We start from the raw sequence: 22,333 nt of genomic DNA, 5'->3' as shown, positions 1-22,333 counted from the left end.
ATGTCCAACTCTTGTGAAGCTTGGGCTTGTCTGTCACATTAACTATCCCACTGCTATCAACACCACATCTGTGGCAAGCTGGATGCCCTGGAACATAAAAAGCCTCACTTTCCTGATGTTATTCCTAAACTAGACTCTAGGGGGTACCTGCAACAGAAACTGTCAGTTCCTGAAACTATAGCTGAAGTTCTCCCTAGATGGAATGATGTCCAAGTTGCATACAGAGAACTACGTTCTTCCCGTAAGAGTAGTTCTCTGTTAGATTCATATAACATCCTAATGGCTTTGGGAGACATTGATGATAAAATATCTACAGTTTTAGGAAGAGTATCTTATTTAGATGTCAGCCCCAACCCTCTGTTCATAAGACTGTGCTCAAGCAGGAGGAAAAAATAAATTAAAAAAAAAAAAAAGTAAAGAAAAGAAAAAGAAAGAAGCGTTTCCTTTCCCATCTGTGAGGAAACTAGTCCTCTTTGTCTCTTCTGATATGGCAAATGGGCAGCTGACCAAGCAAAACCTCCAGACCTCCCAATTTGAGGTTTTATTCCAAAGACTACAAAATTCATTGCTTAAAACTCATTTATTCACATATTTATTTATGTATTCCTTCTTTTATTAATCATTTTATCTTTGCTAGGTCCTGTGGCAAACACGTAAATGAGATACAGCTACTACCCCAGAGGACTCCCATTATAGCTGGGCTGGTTGATCTAAATGAAAAGGGGACCTTGAGGTATGTTCTTCAAGAGGGCACAGAGTGCTGTGACAGTATTTTAGATGGAGAGCTTATTTCTCCCAGGGAAAGGGAGATGAGAGAAATAGAAATTGGGAAAGTCTTCACTGAGGACAAAAGTCCTTGAGTAAGTCCTTGAAAATGAGAAGGTAGGTGAGAAAGGACATCTAGGACTGAGAAAAAAAAATGTGAAAAAAAGACAAGGAAGCTTGAAAATGCTCTATGGAGCCTGCCAAGGGGACTGTCACTGAAGTTGCTGAAGCTTGTAGATGGGTCACAATGGTTACCTCTGAAGGTCACATGGGTCTCCACACAACTCTCTCCTACTTGATCTCTAAGAACCTTCCAGTTCTATATTCTTATGTTTCTGTTTGTCTTCTTAGTATCCTCAAGGTAAAACTGAGTAGACAGCAAATATTTAAACATATACAATTTCTAGTTCCTTTCTTCCCCGTACACCAAGGTTATCAAACTTAGAAAGACAAAATGAATAAATCTGCAAGGGGTCTACCATAGTGTTCATTAATTCTTGGCCAAACTTCCCCAAGGCAATGGATTACTAGGGTTTTGTAACAGTACTTGATAGAAGTGCCTTTTTTTTTTTTTTTTTTTTTTTTTTTTTTTTTTTTTTTGAGACGGAGTTTCGCTCTTGTAGCCCACACTGGAGTGCAATAGCACGATCTTGGCTCACTGCAACCTCTGCCTCCCGGGTTCAAGCAATTCTCCTGCCTCAGCCTCCCGAGTAGCTGGGATTACAGGTTTGCGCCACAATGCCCAGCTAATTTTTGTATTTTTAATAGAGACAAGGTTTCACTATGTTGGCCAGGCTAGCCTCGAACTCCTGACTTCAGGTGATCCACCCACCTCGGCCTCCCAAAGTGATGGGATTACAGGCGTGAGCCATCGCGCCCGGTGATAGAAGTGCTTTTTAAGATTCTCTTTATTGTTGCTGAGTGAGAGCTTTGATTTTGTTTGAAAAACATATGGTTCAACACATTTTCCCTTGAAATTCATTTAGACAAATTAAGAAAAAGGAATCTGCAAATCTCTGCAATCCATTTCACCAAATACCTTTAAGAAAAACGTGCAGGAGTTTTCCAAAGTCCTAAACAAGCACGGTTTTCCCTTCCTGCTATTAATAGAGGAATATCTTATTACAGTGCTGTAAACACAGCCAAACTGAAAAAAATGAATTTTAAATGACGTTAGGGTTTCCAAAGAAAACCACAAAACAAACTCAGAGTTAAGGCGATAATGCATCCCTGTTGTACCTTGGCACAGAAGCAAGCATTTTGCAGTGACCATCTGGGATATGTAACATAGTAATAAGTGTGAGGGCACCAACTCATAGAAAAGCCAAGAGGAAATGATTTTTTTTCCTGCCAACTGTGGTATATTGGAGTACGAATATATATATACATATATATATAGCCAGCAAACCAGCATTTCAGCTTTTACAAGATGTTCGGTTATACCAACAGTGTTCTTCACTGTTGTATCCCAAATGACTAAAATGATGCCAAGGAAATAGTCAATACTTAATATTTATTAATTTAATAAATACTGAAATTGCCAACCATTTCTTATGGTAATAAAATGTTTGTGATACTTTGGGATCCTTCTGTCTTTCTTTAAGATACTGAAGGAATCATTTATTTCTCCAAGAATATTCAGGTGTGTTGGGAAGAGGGGTAATTTATCAAGTACTATTAAATGTATACACCTGAAAAGTACCTTCGAAATATATTACTACTACTACTACTGCTGCTGCTACTACTACTACTACTAGGAATGTCAAAAGGCTGATTGAAAGAGCTCATCAAAATGCTTTGGTCCTCACACCAAAGACATAAACAACAAATTTTTTTTTTTAAGTAGATAAATTGGATCTCTTCAAGATTAAAAGCTTCTGTGCTGCAAAAGACATCATCAATACAAGTAAAAGACAGCCCAAAGAATGGGAGAAAATATTTACAAATCATATATCTGATAAGAAGCTTATATCTAGAATATATAAAGAATTATTACACCTCAATATTAAAAAGACAACCTGATTAAAGAATGGTCAAAGGATCTGTATAGATATTTCTCCAAAGAAGATATACAAATGGCCAATAAAGCACAGAAAAATATGTTCAATGTCATGAGTCATCAGGGAAATACAAATAAAAACAACAATGAGACATAACACCCACTAGGCTGGCTGTAATAAAAAAGGTTGATAATAACAACTGTCAGTGCAGATGTGAGGAAACTGGAACGCTCACACATCTCTCGTAAGTATGGGAAATGGTGCAAGTACTTTGGAAAACAGTCTGGTGGTTCCTCAAAAGGTGACCTCAGAACCTTCCAATTCCACTCTTAGATATATAGCCAAGAGAAATGAAAGTGTATGTATGTCTATACAATAACTTGTACAGAAATTTTTATAGCAGCATTATTCATAACAGCTAAAAAGTGGAAACAACCCAAGTGTCCATCAACTAACGAAGAGATAAACAATTGTGGTATATTGATACAACAAAATATTATTCAGCATTAAAAATGAAATATTGATACATGCCACAACATGAATGAACCTTGAAAATATTATGCTAAGTGAAAGAAGTCAGTGCCAAAGACCACGTATTGTATAATTCCTTTGACATAGGTGCCCAGAACAGGCAAATCTATGAAGTCAGAAAGCATGTCAATGGTTGTCTAGGACTTGGTGATAAGGAAGGAGTGGAGGGAAAAGGAAGGTGACTAATAATGGGCATGGAGTTTTTTTGCAGAGTGATAAAAATGTTCTAAAATTGATTGTGGTGATAGTTACACAACTCTGTGAACATATTAAAACCATTGAATTGTTCAATTTAAATAGATGAATTACATGGCATGTGAATTGTATCTCAATATAGGTGTTATTTAGAAAAATGTCTTGGTCTTTTTATTAAGTAATTGTAGTGACATAATTAATATGATTTTAAAATATGGACATAGGATGTGTGTATTGATTCAGCCTTGTATAAACTCAGTGAATTGCAGAGTAATAAACTGCATCATATTATTGTATCTGAGTCTCAGTAGGAATAAAATCATTCAAAAAGACAAGTTCAAGTGTTTTCTTGAAGATTTAAATGTATTTTGAATGGACTTGGAATGATCTCCATATATTACAATAGACTGCCATACTTATTTCAAAACAAAATAATTTAATGCCATGTAATTAAGAGCATCACGAAAAGGAAATTTTATTAATATCTTTTACTATTCACTATAAAGTAGCAAATACGTTACTAAGTATAGCTTTCTTCTAATATTAAAATACTAAAATTTATCCTATAAAACTAAAGCACAGTTCCATTTAAAGGATAAATTCCACAAAATTCAACAAATCAAAAATAATACTGATAGTGTTATGTTCTTTGTAAAGCCATACAGTATATATATTCAAAAATAAACAGAATATATTCCAAAAGATACAATAGTTTTATAAAACTAGTTTCCCAATAGCAAGCTAAATATTTATATAATAGGACCATATGAATTAGAAACTAAAAGGAATAGTAACAATTATCATCCCAGCCATTCCTTTCACACATACCAAAACTGAGACATAAAGCAGCTAATTTTTTACTCAAAATCATGATTGAGAAATCCATAGTTTGAAACTAAGTTCTCTAATTCCCAAGGCAATGTTGTTCTCATCATACAAAAGTTCAATGAAAAGATAGCACATTATTTGAAAATCTATCAGCATGTAGAGGGATACTAAGTTTATATATCTGTTGAATGTTTGTATACTTGAATATATTTGTCGATTTCTAGCACTGATAATTTTTAAGGTTTGAGCTCCTAGAATGTTGTAATCATGTATGAGTACTTAACTGCTCACATATTTAACCTTACTCTCAACTTATCTGAGCATTTCTTTTTAGAAAGGATGAACAATGAGATTAAAACACAACATGGTAATAATTTAACACAATTAGTTCTTAAGGGAAAGCTTAGAAAAACCTTCATTTAGATGAGCCAATAAATTTCTCATGAGGAAATAACACTGTGTTACACTTTGCAACAAAGCATTCTTTACAAATCTCTCTAATTAGAGACAGCATCAGGGTAGCATCCAGCAGCTCTACCAAGGCTCCTGAAAGAAGTTTATGAAATGATTATTTTTAATGCTCTGCACCAGGACTTCATGGGACACTGCAGAGTTTAGTTAGGGATCTCTCTTCTTGCACCTTCTCCTTCCCATACAAATCTTCCCAGAATTGTCCTGCTGCAAAAATTACTCTTTTTGTTCCTCCAAGTCAAACCTCCAGCTATCTCCAAAGCTGCTGTTTATTAATTTCACACTAAGGTGTGAGTTACTGGTAGGATTAGGTCTGGAGAGGTGATGAAGAGCTATTTACATTTTAAAAGTGAGGTTGCTTTTCCTCAGAATTTTGCTAATTGATGTAAAGAGTGAGTATGATCCTTCCTTATATAGGTTACGCTGTGCCCCAACCTCCTCTGGGGGCCACCAAGGATTCCTGACCCCCTACATTCCAGAAATCAAGGGTCAGCAACTGGGTGCCTCACTTGTGAAAAGCTGTTGACCTCTGGAAGGCAGCTTGTAAGGAAGCAAGTGTTAATTTTCAAAATGTGACCGGTCTTGATAGCAGCAACCTCACCCCATCACGATGTCCCTTGGAATGTTTACTAGTCAAGGGGCATAGAAGTAATCTGTCATCACTAGTCAGTGGTGCAAGCCACTCATTCTTGTAACCTTGCTTTTCTCCCCTGGACTCAAAACAAAACATACCACCCCATCCCTTTCCTCTCACATTCAAATTTTCATGTGTTCAACATTTGTCAGGGCCTTCACCTTCAATGACATGGTCAACACACCAAGAAATTATATTTAACACATGAAGAATGAACAGCAGGCCCATTTCTTTCTGCCATGTGATTGAGAGGTACAGAATTTGCATTTGGGGTATGCATGTGTGTGCTTATTCTAGAAACAATATTTTTAGACACTAAAATGATTACCCTCAAAAATCATAAAAGGGTTTAATAACACACTTTAATATAATTTTAAGTACTTTTTAATAAAATACAGATATATAACTATCCAGGTATGCATGTCATTTAATTCAGCAATAAAAGGCTAGTCTCTGAAGTGACATGGTGATTAATATTTACAGTAAAACCTAAAAAACAAACAGCATTTGTACAAGATTGCTAAAATTTTACCACAAAAAAAGGTTAATAAAAAATTATACTCATATTGTAGTATCATCTGAAATTATCAACAGCAAGAAGGAAAATGTTCTTATTAATACATATGGGTATAAAGCATTACTTTCCATGTTTTTTCAAGATAGGAAACTCTCTGTTCTTGAATTATACACTAAGCACTACGGCTGAGATGGACTCATTCTTAACGCCTTTCCCCAAATCTTTGTCAAGCTATTAATGCCATACCCAAACATCTTACATAGATCTACCTACTGCAAATATTTCATGTCCCTTCAAGCTAGTTTTAAATTTAAAAATTCAATACTAATTTGATGAACTGCTAAGGAATCCAAAAGGAAATTTGTTAGTATGTATAAACAGAATCACATCCTGTGCAATTTCAACAGTATATCCCCCTAAATATCTAACAAATTGTATTGTTTCAAAGTGAAACAGCAAATCAGGAGTTGTACCCTTTCCCCACCAAATCCAGGGATGAGTTAAAGCAATTCTGTTTAGCAATGAGAGGAAATCATGCTCTTTTGCTTAAGATATATGAAATGTAATGAATGGGTCAATGCACAGACATGTTATTTTACTTTCTCCTCAGAAGGGGAATGTGCCTCATCATGTATTCTTAGCCTTTTTCATTTATCTCATAATGTGCTCTCAAAGTTACTTGTTTTTAACTATTCAACCATGCATATATTATTTTAGGAATTAAAAACATTTAATACTGATTTTAATTTCTCCAGTTCTGAGGTTACAAATTCTGTTGAGGTTAAAAGTTTTATAGTTCCTTTATCATAATTAGTATCTTCCTCCTTAGTCCTCCAAGAGGGCCTTTATAGTAATGGGCTTTGGCCTTTGCACTATAGCTCCCAAAAGACAGATTGCTGGAGATAACCCACTGAAATTCCTCACTGCGTTATTTAACACCATACAGGCTTAGGAACTATCTGTTTTGGCAAAGACGCAGGCAGACGGACAAGGTTAAGGAGGGGGAAAGGATTGAATGTGTAGAATTACAAGATATAAATAAGTAGCATAAATGCATTTTTTACTTATATACTATGGGTCAGGAAGCTTAAACTATACAAAAACATAAGGTATAGTTAACAAGAGTATTACTCTTGATTTAAAAGATAGACATTTCTCATTGGAATCAATGAATTTGAGGTGGATTTATTTTCCTTTTGCCATTCCATTCATATCACATATTCCTCTCCTGGTGAAAATTGGAATTTAAAAATGGTTATAGAACATTCTTTAACGGTCTATTTGATAATTAAAATAAGCAAAAAATAAAAAATACTGGAAATTTGTTCTCTACAGATGAATAAGAACCTCTTATGTGCCCAATGCAAAGTCAAAAAAATAATCATAAGCCTCTCCTTTACCTTCCTTAAGAAAATAACAATTATTATGGGTTATGATTTTTTATAGACCCAAGGTCATATGGTATCTGTGGTAAATAAGAATAAGCAGGAGTGAAAAAGTTGATTACAAATACCTCAGAACTAACACTAAGACTTCAGCTGGCTTTTGTATTTTAGATTCTCACACTGTGTCCAAGAATAACAGAAATCACAAGACTCTACATGCTGGTTACTATTGGTTATCAACACGTCAAGTATGAAACCGTTTAGAGCATTTTTCTGATAAATTAAGTTATAAGTGTTCATCTGGATAGTATCATTGCCAAGTTTTAAGTTTACCATCTTGTTTTTAAAAGAGTCTGAGAACTTTGCTTAAATATACTACACACATGCCAATACTCTGTGCAACTGGATGAAGCAGGGGAACAATAGGGGCTGTGATACTCCATGTGCTATGTATATACAGCATACATATATACCATAGATAATTACAATCTCACCATGATAAAGTCAAAAAACCCAGTGAGCCTTCATTTTCTATTATATGTACATTTTATAAACTACAGAGAGTTTCCACATAGCTTTTAAAAAAGAAAAAGAAAATACATTAGACAGATTCAAATGTCATTTAACTTAAAGGCTTCATCAGACCATATGTGCAGATACTTGAGATGATGACAGAGTTAAGCTTCCTAGGGTCCTAGAGTCAAAGAAACTCTGCTGACCCCCACTGCTAAGCAGGTGCACTCCTTCCACAGGGGGCAACATCTGCCGATCCGTCATGGTCCCACTCGGTGAGGACCCCAAGAAGCTTCCTTGGGAAGAAACAATTTTCTCAGGACTGGCAGCCAGTTTGGGGGATGTGGAGAAGTTATATCCATACAGTGCACAGGGGCTGTGTAATCTGAAAGTATTATAGGAACCCTGATGGGTCTGGTTAGTGGCGAAGGCGTTGCTGGAGGGTGATGGCATGATATACTGGAGCTGGGGGGACATTCCTGAAATCTGCATAGATAAGCTGGTCTGTGGGCAGCTGAAGGTGTCCCCGTCAGTGCCACCCATGGACATGTTCACGGAGGTGCTGCTGCTCACGCCCACATAGGAGGGAGTCCTGGGTGGGGCGAAGGTCTCACCAGCCTGATTGGTGAGCCTGTTGTAGGTCTCGGCCAAAGATGTGCTGTATCGGTTGAGGGTGAGGCCCGAGCGGGCACAGGCAGAATAGTCAGCAGGGGCCAGACTACATAGCTGGCTGGTGTTGGGCCCCAGATGGAAGGCAGGAGAGGAGCAAGAGGAGCCAGACAAAAGGTGAGGGTGAGTGGCAGGAACGCCATTCCCAGTACCTTGGAGCAAGGTGGAGGAACTTGCATTGCCTACAAAAGAAGTTGAAATGTAAAGAATGACTCCACAGTCATCCTTTCCTTCAATTTTGTAAATATGAGCTAGACACAGCTTGTTACAAGGCAAAGGTTGGGGGGAATGCTACAGAGATGAAAAGGAGATGGTCTCAGCTTTCAAGGAATTATCTGGTTGAAAAATCTCATTTCCAATTAGAAAACAAGTTGTTGAATCACATGCTAATACAAGAGCAGAGGTCCAACAAACAAACAGTCCTGTGAAACTCAGAGAGGGTAGTTAACCCTGTGTCCAACCAATGGCAGCGATGGTGCCCCCTCTGGATCTGCTGGCAGACTGATGTTTGCAAACTTGACAGAACTTAAGGGGAGAGGAGAATTCCAAAGGGCTGGACAGGTTGTAAAACCTTCATTGCTCTGGTGATGGTGTTTTGCACAGTGTCTCAAAATAATCCAAAAGCCCAGTCCAATCAATGATTATCTGAAACCCAGCACAGTAAATTCTCACTGGAAGCTGGGCAGGATGGTGGTAAAAAGCCTAAATGTAGGAGTGAGCTGAGAGTGTTACCTATGGAGCAGACCAGAGAGGAAGCAACATCGCTTTCCATGCAGTTCCCTCTGAGGAGAAATCAGCCCTGGGCTGCTGAGAAATATTCAAAGATGAGCCCAGGAGAATCTGCCTGAATGTGCCTGACCTTCTCATCATTAACCCAACAGGAGAACCCTGCCCAGAGGCAATTCTGCTGAAGAAAGAAAACAAACAAGATGTGAAGAAAGGGTGGAGTGGGGGCACCATCAAAAATTTCTTGTGAAGAGCACCTGGCATGAGAGCACCTCTAATTTTAATACGAGATTTAAGGATGAGGTAAAGGTCATGAAATATATAAACAGCCAAGACATCTAAGATTTAATCTGTGACCAAGAGAGCCATTTTTTCCTGATCCATCCCTATACCATGCAGAAGACAGGTGGAATCTGTAGGACAATGTTGGTGATGAGGTCATTATTGTAAGTATAAATAATGACTTGTACACTTTTAGTGCCCGAGTTTCTAGGCAGGAATGGGCTGTATATATGACCCAGGAGACTTTGTGAGTTACCTTGCTTGGGAATTCCAGGGATATCTTCAAAGGTCAGAGTCCGTAGCGATGGTCTCCAGAATGCATATGATTCCACCAAGGCTTCCAAACCCATTCTGAATGGAAGGGGTCAGGATAGGGGTGGACAAAAGAAGTCTAGTTAGGAGCATTTGGAGCTTTCACCAGCAGCAAGCATCTCAAAACAACACTGGTATTGACAGTACCCCCACGTTGTCAGGTTAGGAGCTTGCATTGGCAAGAAGAAATGCTTCAGCAATGGGCTAACATTTCTGTTACCAGCAGCAGGAGAGAACTGAAACCACCCACCTAAGTTGCCTGTTAATGTTCTCTGGAAAACTCAGCTGACCTAAGGGGTGAAAAGCTGTTCCCTTGGGCTAAGAAGCTGAGGTGAAGAGAGACCATTCTGGCTGCTGTGAGTCCAAGGCTCTGCTGTGATCTGGCACACACCCTCTCTCCTTGTCCTGTTACTTCTCCCTCTAAGTGAGGAAGGCATTGCCACGAAAGCACATTCCTGGAAAACCAGCTCTTTTCTAAGAGGCATTACTGCCCATCATTTGATGCCTCGGCAGCCAGTTCAGGGGAGCACTTGTCCAAAGAAGATTGATTGACTTCTTTCTCAGGAGCACAATCTCTACCAAACCCAGTGTAGCCAGGCTGGGCTCCCACCAGCAACAGGAGGGCCATGAAGAGACGGCACTGGCCTATCCCTGCAGTGTTGGAGGAGAGCAGGAAGGTGACCTCACATGGCTATCTGGTATATGGAGTTACTATTAAATCACAAATTATTTTAAAGCCCTGAAATACACTTAATGAATGGATACTTAAAGATACAGGATAAGTTTGATATAGGCTATTTACATGACATATGTATATTTTAAAACAAGGGCAACTACTCTAAATACATATATCAACCATCTCCTACCATGAATGATTCAGAGACTTCCCTTCTGTATATCAAGTGACTAAGTCCTCTGGGTTCTGGGAACGAGGCCATTCACTCAACTAGATCATTCTCAAGACAGCCACACCTGAGACCTCATCGCTCTTCCTTCAACCACCTCAGCCCTAAGTAATTTGTTGATCTAGATAACATTATACTTTTCATGAAACCTGTAGCTCTACTGTAGAAAATACTTGCTTCCTGGGATGTCCAATAATAGACATCTCCTGTGATTTCAGGTATCTTTAATAGTTTGACTCAAGGTGCTACCACCTCTGGAGTCCCTGCACCCCAAGTCATAACCTGCAAACTAAGACTAGAGTAATCCACCCCAGAGAGTCATACCACATACACAATATGGCGAAAGCTCTCTAAACACCAAAGGTAAGTGACTTGTGCTGTTAAAATTATCTTACACTACTTATCCATCTGTTCCAAGGCTTCACACACAGACTTTGCTTCCTTAGAGCGTTCAGGGTATAGTCTCTGTTAATTGATTTCTGTACTCACTCTGGAGGAATATGCCTACCCCATCTTAGTGATATAATGATGTATTTATGCATATGTGGAGGGGTGGTGTGTATACATGCACAGACTTGCATGCATGAACACACCTCATGAGGCTGCACATAAGCCTGACTCATCTCTTAAGTCACAGGCTCTGGGGGTGCAGCTCTGGGAGCACTTCAAAGAGATGTCTGCAGCCCCAGAGGGGATAGTGCAGGACTGCCAAAGAAAAGAGCAGAGCACAGAGGGGACCTGCACCTGCTCCACCTGGCCTACCCTGAGAGAGAACAGAATCTGGCTTCTGATGTAATCAATGTGCCACAGAGACAGAATTATTTAGTGGTAAGGATACTAGACTGGGGTCACAGGGACTGGGCTGGCACTGCAACTCACTTAAACTCATTGTCTGACCTTAAGTAAATTTGCTAATCTCCCTGGACTTAAGTTTCTCACAAAGAGAGGATGAGATTACAAAAACTCTGAAACCCTTATTAATCCTAACACTGTTTCATTCTAAGTGATTTTTCTTCCAAACCACTCATCATATCTGTGACCAAACTACAAGCCAAATCCAAGTTCATGCCACTTGATAGTATTTTCTGTACTAGTGTATTGATTTCTGGGCAGTTTGGCAGACGTGGTCAGTTCCAAACCCCATGTTGCCTGTGGGTGTGTTTAATACTGGACTAATGAATTCTGGGTCCTGTTTAGAATATCACCCTCTATTCGGTTTATACCAATACTAAATTTTGTGACTTTCTAGAAATACAACTATTTTAAATGCAAAAGAATGTTAAGACACAGCTTAATATAAAACAGCTTATTATCACATAGATGAGTTTGAGTAATTGTAGTTTTAAATATTAAAAATACTAAAGTGATTATAGAGCAGTCTCGAGGGAAGTTTACTAAGATAATTAACAAGCAACCACTGGACTTAGAAACTGAGTACAGAGATGTATCTTACTGCATTATTTGCTTTAGCAGTGTAAACTTTATTACGATTCAAATACAAATCCATAAACTAAATTCTTAGGGAGAAGTTATTGATCATCACAAATATATAACCCTAAGCTTTAAAGAGATGCTCTGAAGGTGACATATCTACAAGTGATCTGATTTGGAGCAATCGATAATTTTCTTAAGGCTGCTGTTTCACACTGCAAGTTCCAGAAAGGATTTTAGATATTTTGCAGGAAACAGTTATAAAATATTTATTAGCTGAATCTGGACATTTTTTAAAAAGCCTTCATTTTCTCCAGTAATGGAGACCTTTCCTGGCTAGTTAAAGAAAAGATAAAAGGCACCTCCTGCAGGAGTGCAGCCAAGGCGATAATTTATACAAGATGCCTTTGAACAATTTCCACATTTTATCACCACCCTAATTTCTGCTATCAAATGGCCAAGTTTATTTAGTAAAATGGTTATGTTTTTCCTGAAGTATTTAAAGAGAAGAAATTTTTGTACCTTCCTGAGTAAAAAATTTTATAGGGTCAAACCTAAGGCCTAACTGAAGAATGAAACTATTCTCAGCACATAAATTCTCTCTCACATAGCAAATGTCTTGCAGGAGAGCTTTTAAGGGCCGAAGCTACTGATTCCTGTAAAATAGGCTGAGGAGTCATAAATAGCCAGAAAAGGATAATTTTTAATTAAGGCAAATTGTTTTATAAAGTTTAAACAATCCCAAGTCTATGTTTATTTCTTGTCCTGGTCAATTTGCATATTTCATGTACAGGGTGGGAAAAATAAAAATAGAATTTGTTTTAAGAAAAACACTAACAACAGCACAATAGAACTAGGGGTAATAAAGAAATATGTTAAACTTTTTCTCATAGCCTTACTTCTCTACTACTATATTTTAAAAATCATGCCCCTTCATGCCCATGCTCCCCAAACAACTGTGCCCTCCACCAAGTCTTACATATAACTTGGTCTCTTTTTTTAAAAGAAACTAATACATAAGTTAGAAATGTTCGCTTATGTAATTCAGGTGACTGAATTATCTCTTCTCCCAATGTGTCTTTTGCATTTGTCAATGGGAAAGGTTACAATGAGATTTTTAAATAGAAGAATAATGATTTATAGATAGTTAGCATTCCAAAGTGAGAAGTATTAGTAAATAGCTTGTCTATAGTAAGCAAGAGAGTTTCAACAAGGAAAAAAGTTGAAACTTTATTTCACTAGTAAGAAAGTCATATATAGGCTCAATGTGCTTTTCATGTAATATAATATTGTTTAAACACTTGTAACAAAATAAAAATTTTAAATTTTAACAAAATTTTAAAAGCATTAAAACATAATTCACTGTCTTCTATATGTTCCTCCAAAATTTTTAAAGTTTTAGAGTCAGGGAAGAAATAGTAACAAGCACCATGGATGTCATGCCTACATACTCCTGAAATAGCCAAAGGGATAGAAGAATCCATATCAAAGCTAGCATTTTGAACTCACCATATCAAACAATAGGCCTAGTAATTTATATTCAACAACACCACTGTCTTTTTCACTGACCAAATTTAAGTAACCAAATGTATTTTCATTATGCTGAATATCTAGAATTCTTCCTGAAAACTTGTCATATGCATCTATCATCTCCCTTCTTGTAGAGGTTTGTTCACTATTATCTGTTCAAAATATACTTCAAAAAATATTTTAAATTTATTCCTTCAAAAATGAACTGACTATATACAAGCATATGACCCCTGAGTCAGTAGCAGTGAAGTCTTTGCTAGAGCAATTGATAGCTTGGATATAGTTGCTGGTTTTATATTCTTCAAGCCTGAATATTTCTCTCCTGTAAATTCCTTTTCTGCTTAAGAAAAAAACTAAAAGTAATACAAGACTCTTAAATGGACAAATACTATTCTGCTGTAACAAAAATCACAAAATAATTCCATCAAAGCATTTGCCAAGGTAGAACAGAAATCATCCCAAAGGTTCTCTCCAGTCACCTCATTAAGTAGCCATTTCCAGTTATTAAATGATGGTTCAATTTACATTTAATTTTCAGAAACACCTCTGAAAAACAAGGTTAACCAGGAGCTAATGTAATAAAACAAAAGCCAAGCAATTTTTTTCTCTACATTGAAACAGACATCCAAAAAACAAAATAATTTCAATATAGCAGACGACTTTCATGTGTTAGGAATATCTGCAAACTTTCCTACAGAGTGAAAAATTTCAGAGGGAAGCCCTGCTATTAGTCTTCCTGATCTGCCTGCACTAAGTTGAAAGCTACTCTACTCTCAGTGCATTTTAGCTGCATTTCAGTTCTTGTGTTGCATGGTGTTTCAATGATGCCACTGCACATAAAAATGACATCACGTCTCTGCAAGCACTTGAGTGTATTCTGAGGAAAGGTCTCTGTCACCCATCTTGTCCAATTAATCAACTGAAAGAACTAAGAATGGCTTGTTTTCCCTCTAAAATTTCAGAAGAAACTGTCTCTAAAATAATTGGGGTTTTCAAGAAGTATTAGAATAATTTCAAGAGTAAAGTCATAAAGATTGTTCAAATACTTCTTTTTTAAAACAAGTTGCTTTTAAAAACATTTAAGCAGAAGCCTTACGCTGAAAAGGCATTTGTAGAAGTGTAGTCTCTTATTACTCTCTATTACTACTTACTAACAGTTGCTTTAGAAAATGTTGTACTGAACTATATTGGAGTAGAGTCATATCAATAAATTCAAAAACCCTTTGGCACATAGACCAGGTGATCTGCTTTTTGATAAAAGTAATAGAGTGGAATTCATTATTGTGGCTCTACCACTTAGTACAAACACCACAAAACGTGAAACAGAAAAAATAAACAAGTGTGTGGCTGTCAGCAGAGCCAAGACAACTTTGGAAACTAAAGAACATCAGCTCTCTTGGCAATGGAGAGTAGTTTCATATTCCAGCTGGAAATATGACTTAATGAAAGACCCTATCATACTCCACAGACAATATCAACAGATAGTTGCATCATCACCAAAGAAATTCTAAACCAATAGTAGAGGCAGAGAGGATATTTAATTGGGATACTGAAGCTTCCGTGCCTGTAAGGGCAGGCTTCTTCAAGGCCCCTTCAGAAACAGCACGCACTGTACACCCTGAGAGCTTCCATTTTCAGCTCAGCAGCACACATGAACATTCACCTTAGGGTAGGTCACACCGTTACACTACAAAAATAAGTCATCTCCGCGGCACAATGGTCCTCATCAGAAATGATTTCTTTTTTTTTTTTTTCTTTTGTTTTTTTTTTTGAGACGGAGTCTCGCTCTGTCGCCCAGGCTGGAGTGCAGTGGCCGAATCTCAGCTCACTGCAAGCTCCGCCTCCCAGGTTCACGCCATTCTCCTGCCTCAGCCTCCCGAGTAGCTGGGACTACAGGCGCCCGCCACCTCGCCCTGCTAGCTTTTTGTATTTTTTAGTGGAGACGGGGTTTCACCATGTTAGCCCATGTTGGGATGGTCTCGATCTCCTGACCTCGTGATCTGCCCGTCTCGGCCTCCCAAAGTGCTGGGATTACAGGCTTGAGCCACCGCGCCCGGCCCAGAAATGATTTCAATATCGTATTAGTAAATTTAGCCATTTACTCTGTAATAGAAAATCCATAATAAAATATCAAGTATATTTATCACAACCAGAATGGTCTTCACTGAGACCCACCTGTTGCGCCCAGAGTCTCGGAAGCCTTTAGCAAATGGATTCCTATCTATCTTCAGGCGAGTAATCTGCAGAGTAGAAAAAATATATATCAAATCTTATATAAATGTCAAGCAAGGTTTTTACTTGGTTGCAAAACTACAATGACTAAAAAATTAACTGTTAGAGGACTCTATTGTATACCCCTCTTTTATTCCCCAAGTATTTTAATATCCTAGCAGTAAAGCTAAGGAAAATTTCAGAAATCATCTAAAAAATTGATCTGCTCTAAAAAAGATACTTCACTCCTTTTCAATCTGCATTAATAGATATGTTAGTTTTGTTTTTTAATATTCCTGGAAAAGGAGATTCTGAATCATCTGTTGGTAACTTGCCCTATAACTGACAATTCCCTCTCCCAATTGAAGTTCTTCCCTTTAACTCTGAGATGTGGTTTAATCCTGTTTCTCTCTCAATAAAGGTAATGAGGAATAACTAGTATCCAACTTCTATTTAACAGCCATTGAAATGTTGTTAAGCTTCTACACAGCTTTCTCTTCTTCAAAATTAGGTAATAATATGCACACTCCTTTAATTTTCTGCCTCCGTATTTTTGTCTCTCCTTTAATATTCTTTGTAGCTCTTATCTGAAAGTTTTATTATTTTATCTGTGGAGTCCTAACCTGGTCAGAGCACTACAGTGAATGTCTAAACAGAGGTAACCACTACTTGAAGGTTCTAATGACATCAAATCTCATACTGAATGGAGTAAAAATAAATGATGCTTTCATTTTAACTTTCTTTCAAAATAAATTGTATTGTGTTATACTGAGGTACACAACATACTATGAGATATGCATAGGTAGTGAAATGGTTCCTATATATGACGTTTTAGTTTTAACAAGAGTTCTAATTTGTTGACTCATAACCAGCTTTTTGCCCACTAAGCCACCACGATTTAGGGGGAAAATTTTTACAAATGGTTTAATCATCTCCATTAATAGTTTTTTTTTAGTTATGACATCCTGAACTTGACACTAATAAATACCATCCCATCTGCGTATTACCAGATCTCTACTTTGCCCAGAGGAATTTACAGCCTATTTTCTAAGAGACACATCATGTTTTGGCTTCTAAATTCCTGGGCTTAATGAACTCTACAAAGTTAATGAACATACTTCTAATTGCACCATCTTGGCTAAGGACAAAAACTGTTGGATAAAAGTCATCTGCAGTCCCCCTACATTGCCTGTGCATACTCTCCATTCGGCCACGCAACACTTAAGACATATGTGATCCATATGATGTTATATTAGTATGTGGATAAAACTACATTATAAATGATATAATGAAAAGGTTTGCTAATTAAGTCATCATGTCTGCCACTCTGTCATTGAAACAATTCTTCTTTACAGATCAATACAGCTCAATTTTCTGTTTATTTTAATAATGTTTAAAAATCATTAAGTAATGTAAATGTTCATTTAAAATATTGGTTTTTAAAAAGTACAGATTTATATAATGGTGCCTTGTTAAAACAGAGATATAACACAATTGCTGCTATCATCATTTTTATTACTAACATATGTATTGAGTGCATAAAATGTACACTGTGCTTAGTTTTATGCATACTACTCATTTAATTACTAGAGCAACTTATATATAGCTATTATCTCAGTTTTGTGTTTTATTTTAAACTGAAGCTTAAGTAAGCCAGGACCACAGGCTGCGGAGCTCATGCTATTAACCACTAATCTGCTTACAATGTTCCGTTAAGTTCTTAAAAATAGTAGCCAGGAAACTAAAAAGTAAATATGATTGCATGTTATCATTATCAATTTCCCCTCTAATCTGTCCATCATCTTAATCAACTTCTCAATGTTAATTAATTTGTGTTAGTCACAACATGTGCCAAAACTGCACTTACTGTACCACTGAGGGTGGAAGAAAATATAGAAAGAGCACAGTTAATTTGTGTGTGAGAGAGAGACAAAAAAAGAGGAAGAGAGACAGAAAAAGAGACGACGAATTGAGATTGTTAAAAGAATACTAAACGCCTCTGCTATTTTCTCATGTGTTACTTTTTCCCCAAAAAAATCATTTTCTGTCCCTCATATATTTTAATATATAAAATATATAATTATATCTCATATAATGTACTAAATGTAATTATATTAAGCATATTATAATTATATAATATATTATTGTATAGTGTATTATACAATTTATGTATTTATATAGATATTTATTTTAATATATTTATTATATTAAATACATTACATATGTTACATATAACACATTAAATATGCTATATTAAATCTATTATGCTTGCTTCAGCAGCACATATACTAAAATTGAAACCAAACAGAGAAGATTAGCATGGTCCCTGTATAAAGATGATACACAAATTCATGAAGCATTCTATAAATATATATAAAATATTGAATATATTTCAACATATTATTAAATATATTACATTAAATATATTTTACATATTTTTGAATATACTAATATATCTGATAATCTAGTAGATATATTAATGTATTAATAAATATGCATTACATATATTTTAATATATTATTAAATATATTATCTATGGACCTTTAAAAAATAACATTTCATGTTCCTTCCTAAAAGCTTATAAAAGAGTGGCAACATGAGTGTGAGAGGACAGGACAGCTTCGGTTGTGAGACTGATGTCTCCATACGGATAAGAGCCATTGAGCTTCTCAGCCCAAAGAACACATGGGATAGGATCTAAATCTTCTAAGAAGCTTTATAACAACAGAAACCACAACAGAGGGATTTAAAAGCCTTAAATTTGTAATTGAAATGTATATAAATGTAAAGAGAAATGGAGACCTAAAACAATTCTGCTGACCACTGAAATTAAAGGAAAAAAAAAAAAAAAATCTACCACAGGCCACATTGGCTTATATTACATGGATATTTCTTATGAAAACCAGCTGGAATTCTAGCATGGATTACATATTGCCTCTGATTCAATTCTCTACCTAACTGACCCATATAAACATAGCCTTAGAGAAATATATACGTTTACTCATATAGAAAGGGAATATTTCACTTCTCAAACTATTTCTAACTTTATGAAATTATTATTCCACCATTGCTGATCTCTCAGACTATAAGCATGTTTATCATCTTCTATCACAATTAAAGCATATCTTGAAAGAAATAGCCCTTTGGATATGTACCAAAATGACTATACAGGATGTTTCTGAAATATTTTTAGAATATAGTTTAAAAATAAAGTGAGCTATCAAGTCGCATGCTCTATGATACAATTCATTTTTAATATTTTACATGTCTATTTTTTAGGCAATAAAAATACATTCTAATTTTAATTATGATATCATAATTCAATAGCTCAAAACGGAAAGTAAACCTACACTGTCGGTCATGAGACATGGTTTGTCTAAAGAAGTCAACATTAGAGCAGCCTTACTTGGAAAATCATGGATAAAGAACTGTTATTCACATATATACACTTTGAATGTCATATATGGCAAATGCTTTATGCTAATTCATAACATTTAGAGTGAGAAGGATACCTAACTTCCTCTCTTCACCCAAAATGAAAAGTCCACAAAGATACCAATTCTGAGAACAATACCTGCTGATTCTGATAGGCAGTGACGGTTGTGAAGACAGTTTCTGGAAAGGAGAATGCCTTTACTCCCTCCCCGGATGGAACAGGCTTGATGGGAGAAAGATCGTCTCCACAGTCTTTACGGATGACGTGCACTCGTGGTTGGTATTTGTGCATAGAATGAAGAATAATCTGTATCAAAGAAGGAAAAGCCAAATTTATCAGGAGCCTCTGCCCAATCTCAACACCATGACAAAATATTTAATGTGTACAACCAATTCTGATTGGAAAGGTGTCAATTTAATAAGATATATCAGAACTGGAGAAGGAAGGATGCAGAGGTGTCAATTTAATAAGATATATCAGAACTGGAGAAGGAAGGCTAAGAAGTTATTTGTAAAATGTACATAAAAATACAAAATAAAAAGCACTATTTTAGTGAAACCCTGTGTACAACCATGTGAACTTAACATCAAATTTTCTGTTGCTAAAAACACAGGAATAAATTAATAAGCATTTTATTTATAATGACCCCAATGGAGCACAGAGTCCAAACCAATAAAACTACAAACGAGACTGAAATCATCATTTAAATTGTACCACACCCATCCCCTAAAAGATAAGTATTCCCAGACAAGGGAATACTTTTTTTTTCAGAGGAAATGTTTCCCCAATTCGTGACTACATATGTCTATTCAAGGGCAAAGGGAATTTTAAGGACACTCCAGCATCTGTTTTTTGTGTGGCTCACAAAGTTTCTAGTTTGCTAGGAGCGCCCAGTGTCTGTGCCTCTATCACAATGAGGCTTCCATTACTCAGACTGCAAAGAACAGAAAAGCTGGCCCTCTCAGATGCTGCTGGGGAAATCTGATAATATGGTTTAACTACCTTCTATCCAATGATTCCACATCTGAGAATTTATCCTAAGGAAGTATTACAAATTCAGAAAAGCTTTTCATGTACAAAGATGGGTATCACATTATTTATAACAGTAGAAAAATTATAAGCCATTTACATATCCAACATGAGTAAATTACTTAGGTGAATGAAATCCACACAATGAAATACAGCATTATTTTGTTTTACCATGTAATAAAATACTTTTAAAATCTTAAATTTAAAAAAATGACCTAAATTGTTTATAAGCTTGTTACAACTACATAAAAATAGAGTAAAAATGACCCATAGAAAGATATGAACAGTGATTGCTCTGGATGATGGAATTGTGAGTGAATTTTTTCTTCTTTATATATTCTATGCTTTCAAGGCTGATGGGGTAGGGTGAAGAAACAGCTTCATCCAATGGGATTTTCTGTTTGCTGCTGGGATTCCATATTCAGGTATTCATTAAGGAGTTTCCTTAAGAAACCTGTATCTTTCCTGAGCTATAAGATTTGAATTCAATTTCTGAGCCATTATGAATTTATAGAACAAAGGTTCACAGAAAACTCTTAGGGAAATGCAGTGGTTGGCCTGCCTTGTGTTTAGGATGTGGGCAGTTTAATAAGACACATTCAGAATATTTGGTCAGCCCAAACACAGATTTTCCTATATCTGGAAAGTGTGTTTGCTGCCACAAGAAGATTCTTTACTTTCTGGCAGCAACCAGCACTGTGGCCAAGATTTTTTTTTTTAACCCTGCAGTTTTCCTTCTGTCCGTGAAAGAAATGCCTAGATAGCACATGATCATGCCGACCAGACACACTAAAGGAGGAAGCATGAGTGTGAGGAAAGGACAACAGGGAAAATAACCCTCACCATCACCTGGAGACACATGCAAATCTGCAATCTCAGGAAAATTCTCTTTCTAGAATTCCAGAAATTCTGGAATTTCTCTTTGCTCTATGTAAAGGGAAGAATTTTAATGATCTATTAGTGACTTACGAAATCAACATAAAGGGTTGCAACAAGAAATTTTTTTAATAAATAAAGGTACAAAATAAAGTAGAAAATAAAATGTATATCTTGATGTGTGTAAAAACACAGAAGCAACATTTAATTATAATGGTTCTAGTGATCAGCACACTCTAAACAGATTTTTAGTGAATATAGAATATTTTTATTCTCATTTCTTTTGTATATTACCTGAGTAATATGTTCACTAATCCTCATTTAAAAAGGTATAATCGGCCAGGCATGGTGGCTCATGCCTGTAATCCCAGCACTTTGGGAGGCTGAGGTAGGTGGATCACGAGGTCAAGAAATCGAGACCATCCTGGCCAACATGGTGAAACTCTGTCTCTATTAAAACTACAAAAAATTAGCTGGGCGTGGTGGCACGTGCATGTAGTCCCAGCTACTTGGGAAGCTGAGGCAGGAGGATTGTTTGAACCTGGGAGGCAGAGGTTGCAGTGAGCCGAGATAGCGCCACTGCACTCCAGTCTGAAGACAGAGCGAGATTCCATCTCAAAAACAAAAAAAAGGTATAATCTAAATCTAAATTTATGTTCTTGGAAGCATAATATCTCAGCAGGGTTGAAAGGTATCTTGCAAACATGTGGACCCAGTAGATATCATTTTTCATAACTATATTAGGAAAAAGGAGTAGGCAAGATGGATTCTGAGGTTTGTTTACCACCCTCTAATTAGAGGTGCCTCCCTTCCCTGTTTGATATGCAGGGTTCTATGTGACATTACCTTAGATATATTTAAGTCTGAAAAAACTGACATTAATACTCCAATTTATAGATAGAAAACTAAGGTCTGCATAAGCAAGAGACTTCTGAATCCTCAAGGCTGAACCTGGAAGCTGGGTCCCCTGGCCCATGGCTCGTCCTCTCACCACCACATTCATGTGCATTCATTATGAATTCATATTTTGTGGGCAGGCATCATCACAGGGCCAGGCCCAGCGAAGGAAACTCAAAAAAGGGTCTCA

The 22,333-nt window shown here is 36.5% G+C and overlaps 1 protein-coding gene and 1 non-coding gene across 2 annotated transcripts in view; one reads left to right on the top strand and one right to left on the bottom strand.

Annotated features, from left to right (window-relative positions):
• Nucleotides 1-5,761: 5,761 nt before the first annotated feature.
• TBX18 (T-box transcription factor 18) overlaps nucleotides 5,762-22,333 on the bottom strand; it is a 30,424-nt gene continuing 13,852 nt past the window's right edge. The window contains exons 5-8 of the mRNA XM_005552433.5: nucleotides 19,480-19,647; nucleotides 15,870-15,934; nucleotides 9,773-9,867; nucleotides 5,762-8,690 (exon numbers count right to left, since the gene is read on the bottom strand). Coding sequence (XP_005552490.2) covers nucleotides 7,966-8,690; nucleotides 9,773-9,867; nucleotides 15,870-15,934; nucleotides 19,480-19,647 — 1,053 coding nt within the window. The 3' untranslated portion in view covers nucleotides 5,762-7,965. The remainder of the gene's footprint in view (nucleotides 8,691-9,772; nucleotides 9,868-15,869; nucleotides 15,935-19,479; nucleotides 19,648-22,333) is intronic.
• On the top strand, nucleotides 18,174-18,276 carry LOC123573142 (U6 spliceosomal RNA). Its single transcript, XR_006697891.1, has one exon. It is a non-coding gene; the product is annotated as a U6 spliceosomal RNA (small nuclear RNA).

The sequence above is a fragment of the Macaca fascicularis genome, chromosome 4, assembly GCF_037993035.2.
Source record: "Macaca fascicularis isolate 582-1 chromosome 4, T2T-MFA8v1.1".
NCBI lineage: Eukaryota > Metazoa > Chordata > Mammalia > Primates > Cercopithecidae > Macaca > Macaca fascicularis.
This window is presented reverse-complemented; position numbering and strand designations above follow the sequence as displayed.